General features: G+C 47.1%; 1 protein-coding gene across 1 annotated transcript; it reads left to right on the forward strand.

Annotated features, from left to right (window-relative positions):
* The first annotated feature begins 33 nt into the window (after positions 1-33).
* NDUFA9 (NADH:ubiquinone oxidoreductase subunit A9) lies at positions 34-21,827 on the forward strand. Its single transcript, XM_027541076.1, has 11 exons — positions 34-140; positions 6,204-6,374; positions 7,257-7,354; positions 8,709-8,800; positions 10,280-10,421; positions 13,345-13,447; positions 13,921-13,988; positions 15,161-15,237; positions 16,920-17,015; positions 18,955-19,021; positions 21,538-21,827. The coding sequence occupies exons 1-11, from the start codon at positions 92-94 to the stop codon at positions 21,715-21,717; spliced, it is 1,143 nt and encodes a 380-aa protein (XP_027396877.1). The 5' UTR covers positions 34-91; the 3' UTR covers positions 21,718-21,827.
* The last annotated feature ends 372 nt before the right edge of the window (positions 21,828-22,199 follow it).

Here is a 22,199-nt window from a genome sequence, read left to right on the forward strand (position 1 = left end):
CGCCTGCGCAGATGGCCGAGAGGCTGCCTTTTGACCCAGCCTGGTAGCCGTAGTCGGCTGGAGCGCCGGCCGCGGGGGATTCTGGGAGAATATGGCGGCCGCCGTTCACCCCCGAGTTGTCCGGGTCCTGCCAATGTCACGTAAGTGTCACCGGGAACGGCGGCCCCGGATGGGGAATCCGAGATGCAGATCTAAAGTTTTGGGAGTGGCGCCGTGCTGCAGCGGTCGCGTTGAGTCCCTGGGCCCCCTGGTTTTTCTAAGTCTGCAACTGCCTCTGTCCGGTTTCTCCTTTCTCTCTCCTCCGGCTCATATACTAAGTTGTGCCCTTGGGAAAGGGCCTTCGCGGAGAGAACGTGAGCAACGCGAAGGGAAGAGGAGAAAAGAGGAGAAAGTTGGGGGGGGGGCATGTAAAGGATCCAGAGACTCAGAGTGCTGATACTGCTGTAAGGTTGCTGTTTTAAGTTGCTTAGTCGTCTCCGACTCTTTTGAGACCCCAAGAACTGTAGTCCATCACGCTTCTCTGTCTATGGGATTCTCCAGGTAAGAATATTGGAGTGGGTAGTCCCTTCTCCAGCTGATCTTTCCGACCCAGGGATCGAACTCGCGTTTCCGGTGTCTCCTGCATTGGCAGGCGGATTCGTTACCTCAGCCACCGGGGAAGCCTTGAGTTTGGTGTTATAAGAAATATTGGGCAGAGAAAGAGATATTCCCTATGATACAGTTTATATGTAGAATCTAAAAAAATAATAATGTAAGTGATGAACTTATTTACAAAACAGAAATAGACTCACAGACATAGACAAGGAACTTAATGGTTACCAGGGGAAAGGATGGGTGCGGGGGGATAGCGAGTTTGGGATTGACACGTACACACTGCTATGTTTAACACAGATTGGCTCAGATGACAGAGAATCCGCCTGCAGTGTGGGAGACCTGGGTTCCATCCTGGGTTGGGAAGATCCCCTGGAGAAGGGCATGGCAACCCACTCCAGTATTCTTGCCTGGAGAATTCCCATGGACAGAGGAGCCTGGCGGACTACAGTCCATGGAGTCGCAAAGAGTCTGACAGAACTGAGCGACTAAGCACAGCACAACCAACAAGGACTATTGTGCAGTGCAGAGAACTCTGCTCCACATTATGTAACAGCCTAAATAGGAAAAGAGTGTGAAAAGAATAGATGTAAGTATATGTATAACTGAATCACTTTGCTGTACACCTGAAACTAACACAGCATTGTTAGTCAACTATACTCCAATATACAGTACATTTTTTTTTTTTTTTAAGAAATATTGAGGGGCAGGATAGGAATCTGAAATGGATGGGAAAAAAGGGATAGTGGAGGAAAGATTGACTTTATGACTTTGTGAAAACTCTGAATCAGTCTTAACTTCAGATTGTGTGTATGACAGTGGAAATGATCATACCACAACATCAGGGAGTTTCTGAGAAGATTCAGTAGATTCAAGTAGTATTTATAGTAGTACTTTTCCAAATCAAAATAAAGGAAGAAGAATAAAGGAATACCTGAAGATTTGTCTAAGTAGAGTTTATTGTCCCTTCTGTTCTGATTGGATCTTCTGTGGTCCTCAAGTTGAAAGCACACATTTGCTCTTCCACTCACTAAGAGAGACTAGAAAAGCAAGGAAATTGGGAGTACAGCTTCATCATTATTTCACTCTCCTGTCCTTCACAAACATGCCCTGTGTCAGTCTCCAAAAATTGCATTTTCCCATTATGTATTTCAGTTATTACAGAATATCATTTGCTCTCAAAATTAGGTGCATGTCAGAATCATTCTTAGAGCTTTATAATATTAAACAGAAATAGGGACTCACTGAAGAGCTATTGAATCAGAATTTTTGAGACTGGCTCCTTCCACTTTACATTTTAAAAAGCTCCACAGGTAGTTCTAATGCTCAGCTGAGTTGAGAGCAGCAGTATTTGGGGGATTCCTTTTTATTTTCCATCTTGGGTAGAACAACTCCACACCACTGGGCAGGTGCTTGGTACACACCATTTACAAAGGATGGTTTCTTAGCCTGACTTCTTTGCAGAGACATTTGCTGGCTCTTGTTAAACTGTTACGTTGGTGTCACGTAATGTAGATTGTGAATCAAATAACTGCGATTTATTGAGTACCTGCTGTCGGCTAACCACAGTCATAGACATTTATATACATTTCTTTTCCCCTTTAACTAAATGTTTTTTTCCTAACTGATGCCATACCTTATGCTCTTTACCACTCTGCTTTGTTGTCTCTGATAAAGTAAGCTTTTGAGTAAACTCTGGAGAGTTCAGTCTAGTGTGTAACGTAATCAAAACACTACAGAACTGTGTAAAACACGGTGAAATGCAGGGAGACTACTAAGTACCAGAGGAAGTCAGAAAAAGGAAAGATTAAATGGCAACCCACTCCAGTGTTCTGGCCTGGAGAATCGCATGGACAGAGGAGCCTGGTGGGCTATACAGTTCATGGGGTTGCAAAGAGTCGGACACGACTGAGCGACTTCACTTTCACTTAGATCATTTGAAATTGGGAGGGAAAATTGAAAGGCTTGTGGAGAATTTCAATACTTCCACTGATTTTTGTTTGTTAGAGCTGTTATTATCTGGAGAGTCAGAGGGGTTGGGCTTTTTCCTGGCACTGGCAAGGACAAGGGGGTGAGAAGGGAAGCAGGAAGTAGAATTCTTTGGAGACAGTGAAATGACTTCCTGAAGGTCTGAATCAGTAGGGAAGGAGGTTGAATACCTCCTTGGCATGTACGCCAAGTCGCCTCTGTTGTGTCTGACTCTTTGTGACCCCATGGACTGTAGCCCGCCGGGCTCTTCTGTCCATGGGATTTCCCAGGCAAGATTCGGGAGTGGGTTGCCATGCCCTCCTCCAGGGAACTTCCCAACCCAGGGATCAAATCCTTGTCTCTTACCTCTCCTGCATTGGTAAGCAGGTTCTTTACCACTAGTGCTACCTGGGAATCCCCGTTAGATGGAATCAAATAATGGAGACCTTTGAAAGCCAAGTAGAACGTAGACCAGTGGTCATCCAAATGGGTTTCTAAGAGGAACCAATGATATATAAAAATACAGTATTAGGGCTTAAAAAAAATGTTTTCTGTAATAGTAATACTTAACACATAGTTCAAACTATATAGTAGACACTTTTCTAAGTGCTTTCATATATATTGCATAACGTGTATAACATACTGGAACTACATAGAAGGTGCATGTAATTTACAAATGATACTTAAAAAAAAAACCCACTGATGCAGTGTGCCAGCAAATGTGTTTGGAGACTATTGGTTTAGATATTAAGTAGGAAGCCAAAGTAGGTTTAATGAATAAAGAATATTATTCCCCTGATGGTGTTCCCAGTAAATGGAAGGAAATGGAGAGCCTGGAGTCAGGGGGTAATAACTTGTATTTGTGGAGGACCCCAGGTGGCGCTAGTGGTAAAGAACTTGCCTGCCAATGCAGGAGACAGAGGAGACCCCGATTCGATCCCTGAGTCAGGAAGATTCCCTGGAGGAGAAAATGGCATTCCACTCCAGTATTCTTGCCTGGAGAATCCCATGGACAGAGGAGCCTGGCGGGCTACAGTGGTGAAGAGTCAGGGGTCGTGAAGAGTCAGGCAGACTGAGCTACTGAGCACCCATGAGCGTGCATACAGTGTGCAAGGTACATACATGTGCGAGGTACTTACTCATTTATTATTAATGTTCTCATCAGCCCTCTAAAATGTAAGCTCCATGCAGCCGGGACTTTGTCTGTTTTCCTGTGCTACTCACAGTTTCTTGAATAGTGCTTAGTCTGTAATTGTTGAAAAAACAAACTGTGTGAGATGAGTGTAACATTACCTTCTGGGGATTTTCACAGTAATAGTATCAATAAATGAAAGTAACTGTTACTCACGGAATGCTTCATGTGTGCGGGGTAACGTACTACATGCTTTGTACACGTGTACTCCAATCTTCTAGGACCCCTGGAGATGTGCATACCTTGCTCTGGTAATTCTCCTGATTTTGTTTGCTCTGGTCTTATCCTGTGCCCTATCTTCCTTACTCATTATTCTGATCATTCCCTTTCATACATTCTCAACTCCCCAATCTGTATCCCTTTGTCATAAAAGAAAAAAAAAAAAAAAAAATCAATGCTGATTAAATCAAGGTTTCTACATATTTCCTGCCTGCCCCCGAGCAGTGGAGAGCTGAGGTAAGGAACACTCAACATGAATTGACTGTTCTTATTTTAAATTCATAAATAAAAATCTCAAGTTAATTTTGAGCATATTTTTCTAGGAAATTTGCTTTCCCTTTCTCCATATGACCAGTTGATGTTGCCAGTCTCCTAAGACTTCTAGCACGTGCTCCTGTCTCACGTCCTCCTATTCTCAGCTTTACAGAGAATGCAAAGGAATCAGATGGGAACCATCCTTTCCCCACTAAAAATCTAAGGGCTGAGTTGGGGTGATTCTCTGCTCTCCCTCCTCTTACAGTGGATGAGCTTCTCCTGGTCTGATGGAAGGCCAGTCAGTTCCCTCCCTTGGTCTTTGGTTTCTTCTTCCCTTACCTCTTCTTCCCTCTCCTGGGTCGTTGACATTTTCCCTCTGCTGGGGGTTTTCCGTTAGCATATAAGTATGCTATAATAGCCCATGTTAAGCAAACCCTTCCTTGTCTTCTTGTTCCTCTAGTCCTGTTTTTCTTAGTCCCATTACACCACATCCCCCAAGAAGAATTTTCAGTACTCCTCTTAGGACCTCCCCACTGTACTCCTACTCCAGGAAAATTGTTCTTGTTCAGGCCACTTACAGCCAACATCTTCTAGATCCTAGCTATCTGCCCTCTGCTTATTTCCCTTTTCAGCAGCGTTTGATAGAGTTAACTATTCTCTCCATCCATCACTTTCTTCATTTGACTTCTGGATTACCATTTTCTTTTATTTTCTCTCTTTTTCAATCTCCTTTGCTGGCTCTTTGGTTTAGTCACAGAACCTCCCCGAGCTATGGTTTTCTGGTCTACAAAGTGGCAGTAAAGAGAATGTGAAATAAAATATTACCTAAGAGTGATGCTGGATGCCTCTGTAAGTTTAGGTGTTATTTAGATGTTATTATTTTGTTACTATTATGTGTTTGTTTTTAATGTCTGTGGTTTCAGTAACTGTTCGGTAAGCTAGGCTCTTTCTCCAATTCCACACATTTGGATAGGGAAAAACAGTGGTTTCTGGGCAGTCATCTCAAGTAAGCAGACACAGACTTACTTTCTTAGTGGCTTACTCATCAACTTTGGATGATTTTCAGTAGTAGTGTACTAAAGAGTACAGTCTGAATTGCACTCTTAAAAAAAAAAATCATCTTTCATCTCTGCGTCCAGCCCATATCATCAGCTCTACTTTGATTCATCATCAGTTTCACAGTCTGTTCCAGGCACGTCTTTTGCTGTTCCCTGCAGTACTCTTGCCTAGAAAATCCCGTGGACGGAGGAGCCTGGTAGGCTGCAGTCCATGGGGTCGCTAGAGTCGGACACGACTGAGCAACTTCACTTTGACTTTTCACTTTCATGCATTGGAGAAGGAAATGGCAACCCACTCCAGTGTTCTTGCCTGGAGAATCCCAGGGACGGGGGAGCCTGGTGGGCTGCTGTCTATGGGGTCGCACAGAGTCGGACACGACTGAAGCGACTTAGCAGCAGCACGTCTTTTGTTGTTCCCTGCACCGGGCTTATTCATTTCTACTCCTACGTTGTTAGATGTGTTAGGTGTTGCACATGGAAATCTCTCTTTTCTGTCATTACTCCTCAAACCTTTCTCAGAATGCTTTATTCAGGAATCCTTCCTCAAGGTCATGTAACTTATGGTGCCTTTAGTTTGCATTCTTTCTACTCCTTTCATGGGGAGGTTTATACCCTCTTAATTTGTAATTGCTGATTATTTTTCATAAGGTGATTTATCTTTCTAGGTAAATTATAGCCTATAGGACGGAGTTTGTTCTAATCTTTATACGGTTTCTGTATGTCCTGTGGATTCTTTGTTGCAGTCATTTGTATTTATTGTTGTGGTTGGCACTTCAGTTATAACTTGTAATTCAAAAGTTAGCTTTGCACTGTTACCTAAGTAAGTGAAAATACTGAGAGCAAAATAATGTTGCATTTCCAGGAAGAGAAGCTCTCTGTATTCATGGTCACTTTTGTGTGTGTTCTGGGTTTTCTTCAAGGTTCTTCTGTTCCTGCCCTAGCCGCCTCTGTGTTTCACAGCCCACCCCAGCGCCAGCTTCATCATGCAGTCATACCACATGGGAAAGGTGGGCGTTCCTCCGTCAGTGGGATTGTGGCCACTGTGTTTGGAGCAACGGGATTCCTGGGCCGCTATGTCGTCAACCACCTTGGTAAGTCAAGTTCCTCAAGTCCAACAAACTCCAGAGCTCTTTATGATGTTTCCCTACTGAGAAGCTGTGAGCTCTGTTTCTTTTCATTGTCACAGTGTTGTGAATTCCTCCTATCTTGGATTTATGACGTTTTGGACTCCTGTACATTCAGAGTAGGCGCAGGCTTCTTGTACAGGACGTTAATACAGAAATAGGGAACCCTGAAAAGTTACGATATTTCTGTTGCTGTTATGTGCTCCGTTGTGTTTGACTCTTTGCAGTCCCATGGATTGTAGCCTTCAGGCCCCTCTGTCCATGAGATTTCCCAGGCAAGAATACTGGAATAGGTTTCCATGCCCTTCTCCAGGGGATTTTCCCCACCCAGGGATCAAACCCTTGTCTCTTGTGTCTCCTGCTTTGGCAGGTGGGTTCTTTATTGCTACGCCACTTGGGAAGCCCTATGACATCTTGAGCATAATGGCAAAATATATTTTTTAAAGTAAGGATAGAAGTGATTCACGTAGCATACTAGAATATTCATTGGAAGGACGCATGATGAAGCTGAAGCTCCAGTACTTCGGCCGACTGATGCAAAGAGCCAACTCATTAGAAAAGACCCTGATGTTGGGAAAGGTTGAAGGCAGGAGAAGGGGATGACAGGATGAGCTGGTTGGATGCCATCACTGACTCAGTGGACATGAGTTTGCGCAAGCTCCGGGAGATAGTGAAGGACAGGGAAGCCTGGCGTGCTGCAGTCCATGGGGTGGCAAAGAGTCGGACACAACTGAGCGACTGAAGAACAAAAACAGTCATACTAGAACTGAAATGTTTACAAAATCACTGCTATATAATGTAATTGTATTATGTTAATGTTGACCCTTGCTTCAACCTGTTCTTTTCTAGGTCGCATGGGGTCACAGGTGATTGTCCCCCACCGCTGCGAGCCATATGACACCATGCACCTTCGTCCCATGGGTGACCTGGGCCAGATCATCTTTATGGTGAGAGCCCGGCTTACTGATCGTTGGAGCCGACTAATGTAAACTGCTAAGGTCATTTCTGGGAGAGAGAGGTAGTATAACCAAGCAGCAGTCTCCTGCCAAAGTGGACCAAGGGCGATCTCCATTCACAGGCCATTCTTGTAAACCCTAGTCCAGCACTTAGCAGACTTTTTTCCCTAACGAACCAGACAGGAAATACTTTAAGCTTTGCAGGTCATGATTACCCAGCTCTGCCCTTGTAGTTCGAAAGCAGCCATGTGTGTGCTTAGTCGCTCAGTCGTGTTTGACCCTTTGTGATGCCATGGACTGTGTCCCGCCAGGCTCCTCTGTCTGTGGAATTTCCCAGGCAAGAATACTGGAGTGCATTGTCATTTCCTTCTCCAGGGGATCTTCCTGACCCAGGGATTGACCTGCATCTCTTGCATTGGCAGGAGAGTTCTTTACCACTGAGCCACCTAGGAAGCCCCCAAAACAGCCATAGACAGTGTGTGAACAAATGGGAGTGGCAGTGTTCTGATAAAACTTTATTTATAAAGTTAGGTTGCAGGCTGGATTTGCCTGGGGTCATAGTTTGCCAGCCCCTGCTCTTAACCCATGCCGGACAGTAACCTTTGGCCACATTGGCTCTTGAGCCCTTGAAATGTCACTTGGTCTGGATTGAGGTATGCTGTAAATGAAAGACTTGGTTCAAAGGCAATACTATTCAATATATCGTTAGTAATTTTTCACATTTATTACATATTGAAATAGTATTTTGAGTATGTTGGGTCCAATAAGGTAAGTTATTAAAGTGAATTTCACCTGTTTCTTTTCATTCTTTTAAATGAGGCCAATAGAAAAATCAGAATTACATGTGTTCCTCATGTTATATTTCTCCTGGACAGTGTTTCTCTAGACAGAGAAGATTACAAACAGGGTGATTTATAACCTGGCTAGCTTTGCATAGACTTCACTTGAAACACTTCTTGCTGAGCGTTCAGTGTTGTTACTCTTCAGCCTTCAGGTTCTTCCTTTAGGCCAGTAGTTGCCAGTAGGGCAGGGCAGTGGTGTGGGCTGGGGAGAGCCTTCAAGGGAGTGGTGAAAAATGTGTGCCCTTTTTGGTTGTCATGTGACTGGAGTCCATATGGTTTATTAGGTGGGGACCAGGGATGCTGAGCATTCTCAAGTGCACAGAATGGTCCTTTCCACGAAGAACTATGCTGTCCCAGTGCCCGCAGTTTCTGTAGAGGAAACACTCGGGGCCTCGATGCCTGGCTCAGCTGTTCACATAGCTGACTTCTCTTTCATCATCCTCTCTGGGCCTGCACTCTTCCACTGACACATTTTGCTCTTTTAAAAAATGTTTGTGTTACAGGACTGGAACGGGAGAGACAAGGACTCAATCCGAAGAGCTGTGGAGCACAGCAGCGTGGTCATCAATCTGGTCGGGCGAGAGTGGGAGACCCAGTGAGTCTCGGCCTCCTGTTTCCTGTCTCTCCTTTGCAGAGGGCTGAGGGTGCAGTGGGTGTTTCTTGGGCACGTAACATGCCAGGGATTGTAGCTGTGACATTTTAGGTCGTTCGTCAGTGTTGACTGAACACCCTTTTCACACCTAGGGGCCACACTCCCCACTTGACCCCTCCCTTCTTCCCACACACCCCGACCAATGTGCAGACATTGTGACATGCTGCTCGTGAAAAACCAGTATAAGTCATGCGAGCGCAGTGGGTGTCATCCCCTTGCCTGCATCGCCCCGTGGGTCCTGTGTTTGGATCTTTCCAGCTGGGATGGGCTAGGAAGGATGGTTCTCCTGTTCCCCAGACTGACAAGCTACACACTGGCTTTCCTCGTGTGAGTAGTGTTCTCAGTCTGTTCTCCTGTTGTTAATCAAGGATAGCATGAGTGCCTGTTTGCAAGTGATTTTTAGCCCCTGTGTGTGTTGTTTATCAACAGGTAAGGTTGTGGTTTTTTTAACTTGTCATTTTGTATTGAGGTGTAGCCAATTAACAGTGTTGTGACAGTTTCAAGTGCGCAGCCAAAGGGGTTTGAATCCTCTGGTTCTGCGGCTCTTGGTTTATGCCCCTTTCTCCGCACTTGTGAGAGTTTAACTTAGATGTGTTCAAGGTGTGTCTGCCTTGTCACGTGTTGCTAAGTTCTCTGATGACTTGCGGGTCCTACTCAGCCTTCCTAGCCCCGAGCTGACTGTCACAGCCCTGATGACTTGCGGGTCCTACCCAGCCTTCCTAGCCCCGAGGTGACTGTCACAGCCCTGATGACTTGCGGGTCCTACCCAGCCTTCCTAGCCCCAAGGTGACTGTCACAGCCCTGATGACTTGCGGGTCCTACCCAGCCTTCCTAGCCCCGAGCTGACTGTCACAGCCCTGATGACTTGCGGGTCCTACCCAGCCTTCCTAGCCCCGAGCTGACTGTCACAGCCCTGATGACTTGCGGGTCCTACCCAGCCTTCCTAGCCCCGAGATGACTGTCACAGCCCTGTGTACAGAGCAGGCACGTAGTTTATGTTATTGCATCGAATTGGTGAGTGGTGTGTGTTTTTTTTAGTTTCCTTTTTTCCCTCTGAGGGAAACAAAGGCCCAGGAATAAGAAATGATCTCCCCTCCAGCACCCAGCGCTTTCTCCCTCCCCACCCAAACAGTGCAGCCAGACGTTGTTAGAGGGCCTCAGCCTTGGGGAGCCTTGAGGGCAGAGGACAATACCTATGCTGTTTGATCACTTATAGTCAGCCTGACATTATGTGTGGTAATGACAGTGAGCAGGCCTGTAAAATTAAAAAAAAAAATTGTTACCTTTGACTTTGGGTTAAATTGTTGCTATTTAAAAGCTTAACTATTATGAATCCCAGCAGTCATGGAAACCAGCTTATCATAGAAAGCTTTGCAATCCCAAGTCAAGTGTCCTTAACCACCCCCTGTTTTTTCCTTCCAGAAACTTTGACTTTGAGGATGTTTTTGTCAAGATTCCCCAAGCCATTGCTCAAGTGTCCAAAGAAGCTGGAGTTGAAAAATTTATTCACATTTCACATCTGAATGCTGATATTAAGAGCTCTTCTAAGTATCTGAGAAGCAAGGTACAGAACAAGTCAATCTGAAAAGTGGTTCACAGAGCTTGGGTTTCTTGGCCCCTTAGGGGCGTGAGTTAAGTGAGAAAGGTTTCTCACCCACATGTCCAGAATTAGGGGATTTCTAGTTCTCATGTCTAGGGTGTGATTGTTGTGTGGGTGAGGCATGGTTGGGTGTCTTCTGTTTGCAGGGAACTGTGCTAAGTGGCTGCAGAGATGGGTGGCTCATCCTGTTACCTGCCCTCAAGAGTGTAAAGTTTCTTAGCGTGTAACAGAATTACAGGCTAAACACAAAAGGTAGAGTCTGATTCCTGTACCAGAGTCATACCCATGTCACCCAAGCTCCGTGTCACCCGAGCTCAAGGACCGTCTTTCTTTCCCTGACCCCTGCATAGTCTTGCCTTAAGCCTTTGGAGGGGTGATGTGAAGGCTGGGGTGACAGGATAAATATTTGCGAGGGAAGATGGCTGTTCACGTTGTAGTTAGCCTTCCTGGACTCCCAGAAGCCCCACTGTGGTCCCAGTTGTGCCTGGAGATGGACCAGCCTGGTTTGGAGTCGGTCTGTAACCAGAGATGTTTTATCATGATGGATGCAGGAGGGGTTGTGGTGCCTGGAGCTGCCTTCGGCATTTGGTTCCTGCCATGAGGAGTCTGCTTGGGGTCTGGCTGATAAGGACCTCAGAGTTCCTTGACACTGGCTCCAGCTGTTGGATCCACTGTAATCTCTAACTGAACAAATCATTTATTAAGCACCTTCCGTGTGCTCCATGGTGTAGTGGGTGCTGGGGAGACATGGTCTTAGCTCACATCTAGTTTCTAATCCATTAACGAAAATAATTCCACATGCACCAGGTGTTGCTGAGTAGCTTGGGGAATCTTAATCCTCAATATCAACATTCCTGGCAAGAAAAAATAGGGATTGGTTAAGAATACCTGACTCAGGATTTCAAAGCTATCTGTGAGAAGCTGGTTTTCATACTGTTGCTCGAATTCAGAATATAATAATTAAACTTTTAAATGGCAGTGGTTTAACCCAAAGTCAGGAGAGTGAAGGCAGAGGTGGGCCATGGACTCTAGTCTGGAGCAGATGTCAGCGAGGGTTGCTATGGAGGAAGGCAGAAACAGTGGACTGGGGTCCTGGGCAGATGAAGGGTTGCGTCTCAGGAGCAGAAGAGCAGGGAACAGGTAGGCTGGCAGCCCAGGAGCTTGTCAGCGGAGAGTAGCTCAGAGGAGGGGTGCTTGGGGATGCTCTGATCTGTGGCATCCAAGTTGAGAGTTGGGGGAGTGGGGTGGAGACGAGGTTTTTGGAGTTGAGAAGCTCAGGAAACTGAGGTCTGAGTCCTCTGGGCTCTGATGCCACCCCTGGTGGGCATGGGTGGGAGGGAAGGCCAAGCTAGGTGCTGACAGCTACACTGACCAAGGGGCCTTATCTCAGAAGGGACAGAAGATCCTGAGAGAGGGTGTCGCAGCAGAGGAGGTGAGGAAGGAGGGCCCCATGCCCAGTCCTCTGGGCCGGCATGCCCTGCTGCCACTTCCGTTGCTGTAGCCTCCTGCACTCCACCCTCCTTTCTCTGGCAGGTTGCTCATAATTGACGCAAAGCAGAGAATCTGTGATTGGAAGGAAAAATGGAGGCCAGAAAAAAATCTGTTCTGATTTTTCTCCTTCCTTCTTCTGCATAAGGTTCCCTGGAATCAATATGGAAAGAAGCCCAGCAAGAGCTAAACGCTGCAGGGCTCTTTTGTGTATCATTTTCTTTTTAAATTCTGTGTACACGAATCCCCCCACTTACTGCGGGGATTACATTCCCAGACCCCCAGTGGATGCCTGAAACCAGGGATGGTACAGAGCTCTCTAGTATACGCTTTGCTTATCCTGTACATACATGCCTGTGATCAAGTTTCACGTATAAATTAGGCACAGAAAGAGATTGACAACAGTAACTACTAATAAAAAAGAGCAGTTATAATCAGTTCAGTCGCTGAGTCGTGTCCGACTCTTTGCGACCCCATGAATCGCAGCACGCCAGGCCTCCATGTCCATCACCAACTCCCGGAGTTCACTCAAACCCATGTCCATCGAGTTGGTGATGCCATCCAGCCATCTCATCCTCTGTCCTCCCCTTCTTTTCCTGCCCCCAATCCCTCCCAGCATCAGAGTCTTTTCCAATGAGTCAACTCTTCCCATGAGGTGGCCAAAGGATTGGAGTTTCAGCCTCAGCATCAGTCCTTCCAATGAACACCCAGGACTGGTCTCCTTTTAGGATGGACTGATTGGATCTACTTGCAGTCCAAGGGACTCTCAAGAGTCTTCTCCAACACCACAGTTCAAAAGCATCAGTTCTTTGGCGCTCAGCTTTCTTCACAGTCCAACTCTCACATCCATACATGACCACTGGAAAAACTATAGCCTTGACTAGACGGACCTTTGTTGGCAAAGTAGTGTCTCTGCTTTTGAACATGCTGTCTGGGTTGGTCATAGCTTTCCATATAATAGGTTGTAATAAAAGTGGTGTGAATGCAGCACCCCCACCCTGTCTTTCGCTCCGTCTGCTCACTGTGCTCACCCTTCTTCTCGTGATAATGTGAGATTCATGTGCCAGCAGGCCTGAGGAGGAGGACCTGAGATTTCCCCACACCACTCAGAGCAGCGTGCACTTTAAAAACTTAGCCAGTATTTCTGGAATTTTCCATTTAATATTTTTAGGTTACAGTTGACTGTGGGTAACCGAAAGTGGGAAGCAAAACTGCACATAAGGTGGGACAGGGGGTGGTGGTGCCTCTAACTGAGTGTTATCATAGAATGCCCTTAGCCTGGAGGCACACATGACCTGGAAGGACCCGTGGTGTTCTGACAGCGGAAGGACGTTCTGATAGTGGAAAGATGGAGCTTTCGCTCACTTACTGCAGAGCTCTTTTGTGTTTGGCTGTCTAGGCTGTTGGAGAGAAGGAAGTGAGAGAGACGTTTCCAGAAGCCACCATCATAAAGCCGGCTGAAATCTTTGGCAGAGAGGACAGATTCCTCAATTATTTTGCAAGTAGGTTTTCTCCCTTCAAATAGGAGAATGGCCGTCTTGGCGTCATCTATTCAGTACTTCCATTTCCTGCGTATCTGTGGTGCTACACTGATCACACACTACACGTCTGTCTCCACCTGTCTTTTTCTGGGCTTCTTGTGTTGCCGACCTGTGGATTAGAACAGCTAATAGAGCTGCGCCTCGGGAGTGGCCGTGCGCCCAGCAGTGCAGAGCAGACGACCAGTAGCCAAGCCGTGGTCCTCTGTCCTTGTTCCTCCTGTCCCTAAGTGTTGGGCCACCCTCTCACTTCCTATGTTTGTTGTGTGAAGAACAAATAAAGGTGGCTGCCTCTTAATAAGATCGTTCACTCCCGCAGAGTCAGCTACATTTATTTATTTTTACTACACAAAATAGTTATACCAGCTCGGAACACCCAGAGACAGGAGGGTCTTCAGGCAGGTGAGGCCTTCTAAGATGGTGCTTTCTTCTGCCAGATATCCGCTGGTTTGGTGGCGTCCCTCTTATTTCCCTGGGCAAGAAGACTGTGAAACAACCAGTATATGTAAGTACCCTGGATAAAGGAGCTTTTGCCGAATTCAAGATCGAAGTGATCAATTTTCAGGTTTTCTCCTAATTCTGTAAGTTCTGACATTTTTGTCTCTGTCACATTGCTTTGACTGACTGTTTCTCAGTGTACTGGAGAGGTACAGGTACCCTGTGCGTTTTCACTTGTTCATTCACCTGAGAAGTGTCTTGAGGAGTATCACTGGGATATTCACAGTGTCACTGGGCATATCTGTGAGGACACAGATGTGTGCTGCCTCACGCTGGCCCCAGTCAGGGACAGGTCAGCATGGCTGTCGTCAGGCAGTGTGATAGGTGCGGGCAGGGAGGGGGTTTCACGTAGGTACGGCAGAGGACAAATTTGGAGGTCAGGGAAGGCCTCCAAGGAAGTGACATCTTAGGGGAGACCCTGAAGGTGACTCGCAACTGGTCAGAGGCAGTGGGTGGGTGGAGTGGCCCAGGCAGAAGGGACCAGATGTCAGGGAGCAGAGGTGAGAACCGTGTGGATTCCGTGTGGTGATGAACCAGGTTTTCTCAGCTGGAACACTGCACTTTCTGGGTGGGATTACGCTTTGTTGTGGGGCTGCTGTGGGACGGCCTCCAGCCACCAGATGGCAGTAGCTCCCCTGCAAACTGTGCCAATTAAACCTCTCCAGGCATTTGCCCGAGACTCCTGGGGCCAGAATCACCCCCCAGTGAAAACCGTGGGGTCTGATATCATATGGATTATTATGTTATATGTATATTATATATTATTATATATCATAAGATTATTCTGAAAGTCAAAATGGTAGAATATTGGGTGTTCCCTGTGGTTCAGCCTCATGGTTTGTGACAGCGTGGTGACAGACGAGGAAGAGGAGAAGGATGATGACGACGGGGTGAGACTGGAGCTGGTGGGACAGGCCTGGGCATAGCCTGGAGATAAACATGCTCCCACTGGAGAAAGTATTGATTTCGGTGACCTTCCACATGGAGCTGATTTGAGTCCTTGAGAAGTGGCTTTTAGAAGTTTTCTGAAAGCAGACAGTGATGTCATTTTAATTGCATTATTTTGTGGTGATCGATGTGGCTTGCTCTCCTCCTCCCTCCCTTTTTTAAATTCTCTCCCACAGCTCTCTACTGCTCTCTCTTTCAGCAATTACTGAAACGTGTTATAATTTCTCGTAGATTGTGGATGTCACCAAAGGAATTATTAATGCAATTAAAGACCCGGATGCCAGAGGGAAAACTTTTGCCTTTGTTGGGTGAGTGACTGGAGTTTGACTTTAAAATCGTACAGCCTATTAAAATAAAAGGATTGTGACTTACAACAACAGTAATTTCTAGACATGTTACTCACAGGCTTATTGTTGCCTTTTTCAGAAATGAACAACTTGAAAATACATAAAATAAGTTTATTTACAATGCCATCAAAAAGAATAAAATACCTATGTATAAATTTAACAAAAGAAACACAAGACTTGTATACTGAAAATTACATAGCATTGAGGAGGAAAATGAAGGAAAACCAAAATAAATGGCAAAACATTGTGTATCCTTGGGTTGGAAGAGTCGATATTGTTAAACTGGCAATTTTCCCCAAATTGATCTGTCTATTCAACTTGATGTTACCAAATTTCAAGCAGGTTCTTTTTTTTGCAGATATTGACAAATTTATTCTAAATGTATACGGAAATACAAAAGACCCACCATAGCAAAAACCATTTTGACCAAGGAAAATAAATTTGGAGCACTTAAGCTTTCCAATTTCAAAACTTACTCAAACGTTCTAAAACAGTGTGACACTGGCATAGAGTAGACGTGTAGGTTAGTTAAACAGAACTGATAGTCTAGAAACCAGACTTCATGTTTATGGACAATGGATTTTCGAAGAGGCGCCATGACACCGCAATGGGGAAAGTAATCATCTTTTCAACAAATGGTACTATCCACATGCAGAAAGATGCCACAGATTCTGATTTCACACCATACGTGAAAAAATTAACTCAAAATAGACCAGAGACCTAACTGTAAAGGTTAAGCTAGAAAACTTTTGGAAGGAACATTTGGACCTGGGGTTAGGCAGAGATGTTGTAGATGTGACATCAGAAGCATACTCCACCAAAGAAACAAGTGGATAAATTAGACTTCATTGAAATTAAAAGCGTTTGTGCTTCATAAGGTATCATTAAGTAAAGGATGAAATAACAAGATCATCAGCTAAAAGGCAGAATGGGGTGGCAGAGAGAGGTATATGGAAAATTTGAGGATGCAGAGGAAGATAGGAGGCACCCCCTGAGAAAAGAGGGAAAGAGCACCTCCCCTCCCCCAGGAGCACTCAGTAGGACCGCAGAGCAGAGCTGAGCTTCTCCTTGAAGCTCATGATCAGAAATCTAAGGGGAGGCCCAGGAGTTTGTTCTCTGCAACTCTGTCTTGCTGGGGGCTCAGGTGCAAAGAAAACAGATACTTGGATTAACCAGAGAAGGGTTTTGCTCTGCAAGGATGGGAGAGGAGCCGGGGGATGAGGTTTTGTCAGGACATGTACAAAGGAATTACTACGGTGCTGAGCCATGTGATCTATGCTGGGAAGGACACAGCCTTCAGTGTGCCTTTCTCTGTGAGCAGAGACACGTAGACCATTCTGAGTCACAGTTAACGGAACTCAGAATGATGGGGGTTTGATGTTAAATGAAAAAGACATTACGGAATAGGATGACCTGTGTAATCTTATATTTATAAAAGCAAAAAATGAATAAGGGGAATAAGAAGGATATATTAAGTTTATTAGCTTCATCTTTGGCGGATGGTTTTTCCTTGTGCTAATCTGTGTTTCCTATAGGACATACATGTTTTCCATTTTCACAAGAATGATGTTATCTTGTTAAACTAAAAGCAGAAGAGTGTGAGGAGCAGGTAATCTGGAGAACTGTGAACCTTCTGTCCGTAGGCCCAGCCGGTACCTGCTGTTCGACCTCGTGCAGTACGTCTTTGCTGTGGCTCACAGGCCCTTCCTGCCGTACCCTCTGCCACACTTTGCCTATCGGTAAGTAAAGCGCTGCTTTTTGGGCTTCTGCGGATACTTCCCTTTGTGATGCTCCCCCCAGGGGTTATAGGGAGCGTGTCCCTTGCGGTGAAATCTCAGAACCTCTAACCAGGAGGGGCTCCTGACGCCTTCTTGATGTCCATCTGGGAAAGAACCAGAGGAGCTTAAGAAAGGGAATGTGGCTTCATGGGTGAATAAACACCGTGATGGAAGATGGAATCTGTAGATCTTCACATTCTCCCACTAGAAGTCCTAGGTGTAATTGGCAGTGTCTTGCTTGGCAGATTGTGTAAAGGAGCAGTTAGGTTTCCCTGTTTTGTCCACTTGCCCAGGAGTGGGAAAGGGACCCTCCTTCATCAAGGCAGTCTGATCACATGGCTGGGGAAAGGAACTTGGCTGATGTAGCCGCTTCCTGCAGTTGCCTTGTCTGTTTTTCCTGCTTCTTGCCTCACTCTTTCCCATGTAGGTGTGTTGTTGTTGTTTAGTCGTTAAGTCGTGTCTGACTCTGACCTCATGCACTGTGGCCCACCAGGCTCCTCCGTCCATGGGATTTCCCAGGCAAGAATACAGGAGTGGGTAGCCATTCCCTTCTCCAGGGCATCTTCCTGACCCAGGGATCAAACCCACATCTCCTGCATTGGCAGGCGGGTCCTTTACCCCTGAGCTATCAGGGAAGCGCTGTAGGTTTAGCACCTTGGAATGATGACGTCACACACTGAGGTCATGGTTAGGGACACTTTCACGTCCAGTTTGCCAGAGATTGATGAACCAACATGGCAGCTGAATTCTTCATTTGCTTGATCACTCAGCCACTCTACAAACATGTCTTGAATGCCAGCTGTGTCTTAGGCAATGTTCTAGGCACTCAGGATGTTACAGGAAATCCTCAAAAAGCCTGTACACTAACAGGTGTCAGAAAAATAGAAAATTAGAAGGCTGTGTGGTGGGAAGATTCACTGCTGTGTTAGCATAGAACCAGGGCACAGAGCTGGAGGATTGTAAGTGGTGATTTTTGGTTGTTTTTGTTTTGTTTTGTTTTAAGCCAAAACTGTCCTTTTTGCCAGTGAAGCAGGTTGGACAGAATCTGAGGCTTGCTGAGTTCTTAGAGAACTTTTGACCTGTCTTCAGCTTCCTTTTCATTTTTTTCTTACCTCCCATTGGAATGATGTTTTTCAGGCTTTTAAAAAGCAGCAGAAGCCCGGGTTCAATGACTTTTTGCATAAAGGCCCCTTAGGACAAGCAGATTGGAGTAGAGCTGGCCCCATGGTTGCCCCTGGGGCACATGCTCCTTGCTCCGCCTCCAGTCCTCTGTGGGATGTGGGGGCCCCTAGGAATTCCTCGCGTGCCTCCTGACCCAAGGACACAGAAGACAGGAGCTCAGGTGACAGATGAGGAATCCCCCAGGTTTCAGTAGGATGAAGAGATGGCACCCAGGAGGCAGGTGGCCCTCTCGTCTGGGTTTTCTCTTGGCTTCCTGATTCAAACCCTAGATCTTAGGCGTCTCCTCACTTTTGGATCTCCTGCATCCTCAGGGCCCCTGCCTTAAGGCTCACGCTTTCTATCTTGCACAACGCCTGCCTCTCCCCTTAATGGAAGCATATCTGAATATCTGGGGCTTAACTCTAATTGAGTTTGACAGGCGTCACTCAGCTGGATCTGTTTTGTTTGTCTTGTGGGTGGGGCGGCTGCACTCTGTCTTGATTTTCCTGATTCACTGTCCCTTTGGTGGGGCCAAGGAGAGCTGGCCTTGGGGCAGGCAGGCGGGCCATCGGCTTGAAAGGAGAGGTGACCTCCCAGGCTGGGAGCCAGGAAGTTTGGGTGCTCATTAGTTTCTTTAAACACACTCAGTGACTTCCCAGCTCCCTGGCAGCATGCCATGCCTGGCGTGAACAGGGAGCAGAGATGCTCACCACGTGTGCCCTGTTCGTTCCTCTTCCAGATGGATCGGTCGGCTCTTTGAAATTAGTCCATTTGAACCCTGGACCACGAGGGATAAAGTGGAGCGGGTGAGTATGAGGGTGACCAGCTCTTGCTGGGTGAGTGATGGATGAGCGAATGTTGAGTTCGCTCCGGGGACCTCCTGGATCAACTCCACGCGCAGTCTGCAGTCCCTGTGTCTCAGGTCAGCCCCGCCCATGTGCATGAACCTCACCCACGCCCAGCCTCTCCGGGCCCTGTCTTGGAGGTTTTCAGTTTTTCTCTCTCCCCTGGATCATCTCCACCCACGTACAGACATGCCTTCCTAGCTCTGTGTGTTAAAGCCCAGAGTCCCGCCCTCGGCCCATCCCATCTGCTGCTGCCCTGATCCGCTGTGTCCTTGTACGTCAGACTTCCTGGAACAGCGGGCTGTACCTGGGGCTGCCAGCTTCTCACCTTCTCCCTGCTTAAATCCATTCCTTTCAGCTTTTATCTCCACTGTCCCCTTAAACGCTGCTCGTCCCAGGTCACCTGCGGTCTCTGCTGCCAGGCCCGGTGGTCAGCGCCCTGACCTCCTCTCATCTTGCTTCTCTTGCCCCATCGATCTCCCTGGCTCACCCTCTGTCCTTGGTCTCTGGTATTGGGGACCAAGGGCTCTGTCTTCTGCCCTTGTCTGTCCTGGCTCTTCCTCTGGAAGACTCTCACCTCGTTCCGTCTGTGCACTCATGGCGCAGATTCAGTTCCCCACCTGGACTGCCTCCCGCCCACCCAGCGGCAAGCCTCCCATCTGTTTAGCTGTGTAGTCATCATCTGAAACCTGGCTTGTCAGCCGCAAACCCGCTTTTCTCCCAGGCCCTCTCAGCTCAGTTGATGGTATCACTGTTCTCTGATACTTAAACCCAAAATTGAGGCTTCCCCCTTGATTCCTTCCTTTCCTAACCCCTCTCCATGTAGACAGGACTGCCCTGTCCTTCCTGCTGGGCTGGGAGTGTTCTGTCTTTGAGTGTGCTGGAAAAGCAGCCCCCACAGCAGTGACTGCAGAGCACTTGAGACGTGGCTTGTGTGACGGCAGAAATAAGATTTGAATTTGGTAAAATTGTAATGTAATTCAAGTCACTGCTTTGGCTGGTGGCTGTTGTTCTGGACAGCACGGACCGGCCTGTTGGTACTGCTGGGCGACACTCAAGTGTGCACCTCCCTCTTCCTACCCTTTTGTTTAACGTTTTATTATGGAACTGTTTATCACAGTATTGATAATTTTCCACTTCTAGAAAAGTGGAGGATTGTCTCTCCTCTACCCACTCCAGTTCAGGCGGTAGGTCATTCCTTCCTCTGGCCTGACTCCGGGTACCTCTCGTCCCCTGCGGTGCGCTGGTCGCTCCCTGTCTCACTGTCTCCATGCTGGTCTCCCTCACTGGTCATTTGCCCACTGTGCATAGAAGTGTTTCTAGAGAGGAAACAAAATAGATATACTCTGCTGCCTCTACCTTTGAAAACCTGTTCCCTCTTACTGACAAGCAGCAGCCATATTGTCCTCTGAGTGGTGTTTAGTCGCTCAGTCGTGTCTGACTCTGTGCGACCCCATGGACTGTAGCCCGCCAGGCTCCTCCATCCGTGGGATTCTCCAGGCAAGAATACTGGAGTGGGTTGCCACGCCCTCCTCCAGGGGATCTTCCCGACCCAGGGATTGAACCCTCTTCTCCTGTATCTCCTGTACTGGCAGGTGGATTCTTTATCACTGAACCACCTGGGAAGCTCCCTCTGAATGTTACCTAAAAGAGAAGATGAAACAGGTCCTTGGAGAACGATGTGAACAGGCAGCCATTGTCCCTGCTCTGATGTGCTGGGTCTAGAATCCAAGACCAGTTTCCAGGTGTCCTTTCTATGTTCAAGAAGGATGGGGCGGGAGAGCTGGTGGGCAGGAAGCTCCAGCGTGTCTGACAGCTGCACCTCGTACATTTGTCACTGAGAAGTGTTGGGGCAGCAGGCCGGTGGGTTTTGGATTTGGTCTGGGGGTCACTGGGCAGCTCTCGGGGAAGGATGGTGGACATGTCTGAGCTGGAGAGGTTGATGCTGCTGCAGGTATACACCCAGCCTCCTCATTTGCTCGCGGATGAGCTGGAGTTTTTGGAATCTCCAGGCTTAACCTCTTTCCCTCCAAACAATGTGGGTTTAGGTTTTGAGATCCATAGTCAGCATTAGTCAGCCAGGTTAAGAAGAGCTGGAGCATCAAGGTTCACGGATTATTGCTGAGTGATCTTGATTCAGCAAAACCGAGGCAGAAAGCCATGCCTAGAGAACCAGCCGGTCCCATTTCTCTGCTGAGCTTATGGATCTGACAGTCCCTCCGCTCCACCCCAGACTGACTACTCCTTCCCCTCACCTGAGCCCTGCTCTGTGCTTGGGGATAGACCTGGAGCTGACCCATGGGGCCTTGCCTTTCCCTCCGCATGCAGGCCCTTCTCTGTGCTCTGCTTCCGGTGGTCTCTGCCCCCTATCCACCAAAGCCAGTGAAGTCTCAGCGGCGGGACTCAGGCTGGCTCGTGGGTTGGAGCGTCTGTGAGACCGGCTCTCAGTGCTCTCTGTGCCTCTCGTCTATCCGCAGATTCACACCACAGACAAGATCCTGCCTCACCTGCCAGGCTTGGAAGACCTGGGCGTTGAGGCCACGCCCCTGGAACTCAAGGCCATCGAGGTGCTGCGGCGTCACCGCACCTACCGCTGGCTGTCTTCTGAGATCGAGGACGTGCAGCCGGCCAAGACGGTTCCCACTAGTGGCCCCTGAGCTGCCCGCGGCTTTTGGTGTTGTTTGGGTCGCTACCAACCAGGCCACCTTTGGTGGAGAATCCTGTATATAGTGAATGAGAGCCTCTATTAAAACCTGAGATGACATTCTGTGGGCGCGTTTTCTTTCTTGATTTACAAAGGGAGAAACTCAACCACCTAGAATTTGAGCACAATTTTCCTTAATTATATATATTTAATCCATGTACATCTTTTATTCTCTGAAATGCTGGAGGATTTTAATTTTCTTATTATTTATAATAGTGACACATACATCTTTCTGTTCTCTGAAATGCTGGAGGATTTCAGTTTCCTTCCGTCAGGCCACTTCTTGTGAATGTTCTAGAAGACGAAAACCCCTTTTTAAGGTCAGAATATTGTGAAGGCCCCATGTGATGTGTGACTGCCTGTTGACACACGTTAGTTGAGAAAATACGTAATGTCCTATAAGTAATCCAAGTTCATCCACACTTTGGGTATTTA

The sequence above is a fragment of the Bos indicus x Bos taurus genome, chromosome 5 (assembly GCF_003369695.1).
Source record: "Bos indicus x Bos taurus breed Angus x Brahman F1 hybrid chromosome 5, Bos_hybrid_MaternalHap_v2.0, whole genome shotgun sequence".
Lineage (NCBI taxonomy): Eukaryota > Metazoa > Chordata > Mammalia > Artiodactyla > Bovidae > Bos > Bos indicus x Bos taurus.

Bases quoted from the DNA above. Each gene is read 5' to 3' on its own strand.
- NDUFA9 (XM_027541076.1), top strand. From the start codon at position 92: ATGGCGGCCGCCGTTCACCCCCGAGTTGTCCGGGTCCTGCCAATGTCA. The intron at 141-6,203 runs GTAAGTGTCACC...GTTTTCTTCAAG, and splicing joins CCGGGTCCTGCCAATGTCAC to GTTCTTCTGTTCCTGCCCTA. The intron at 13,989-15,160 runs GTAAGTACCCTG...AATTTCTCGTAG, and splicing joins CTGTGAAACAACCAGTATAT to ATTGTGGATGTCACCAAAGG.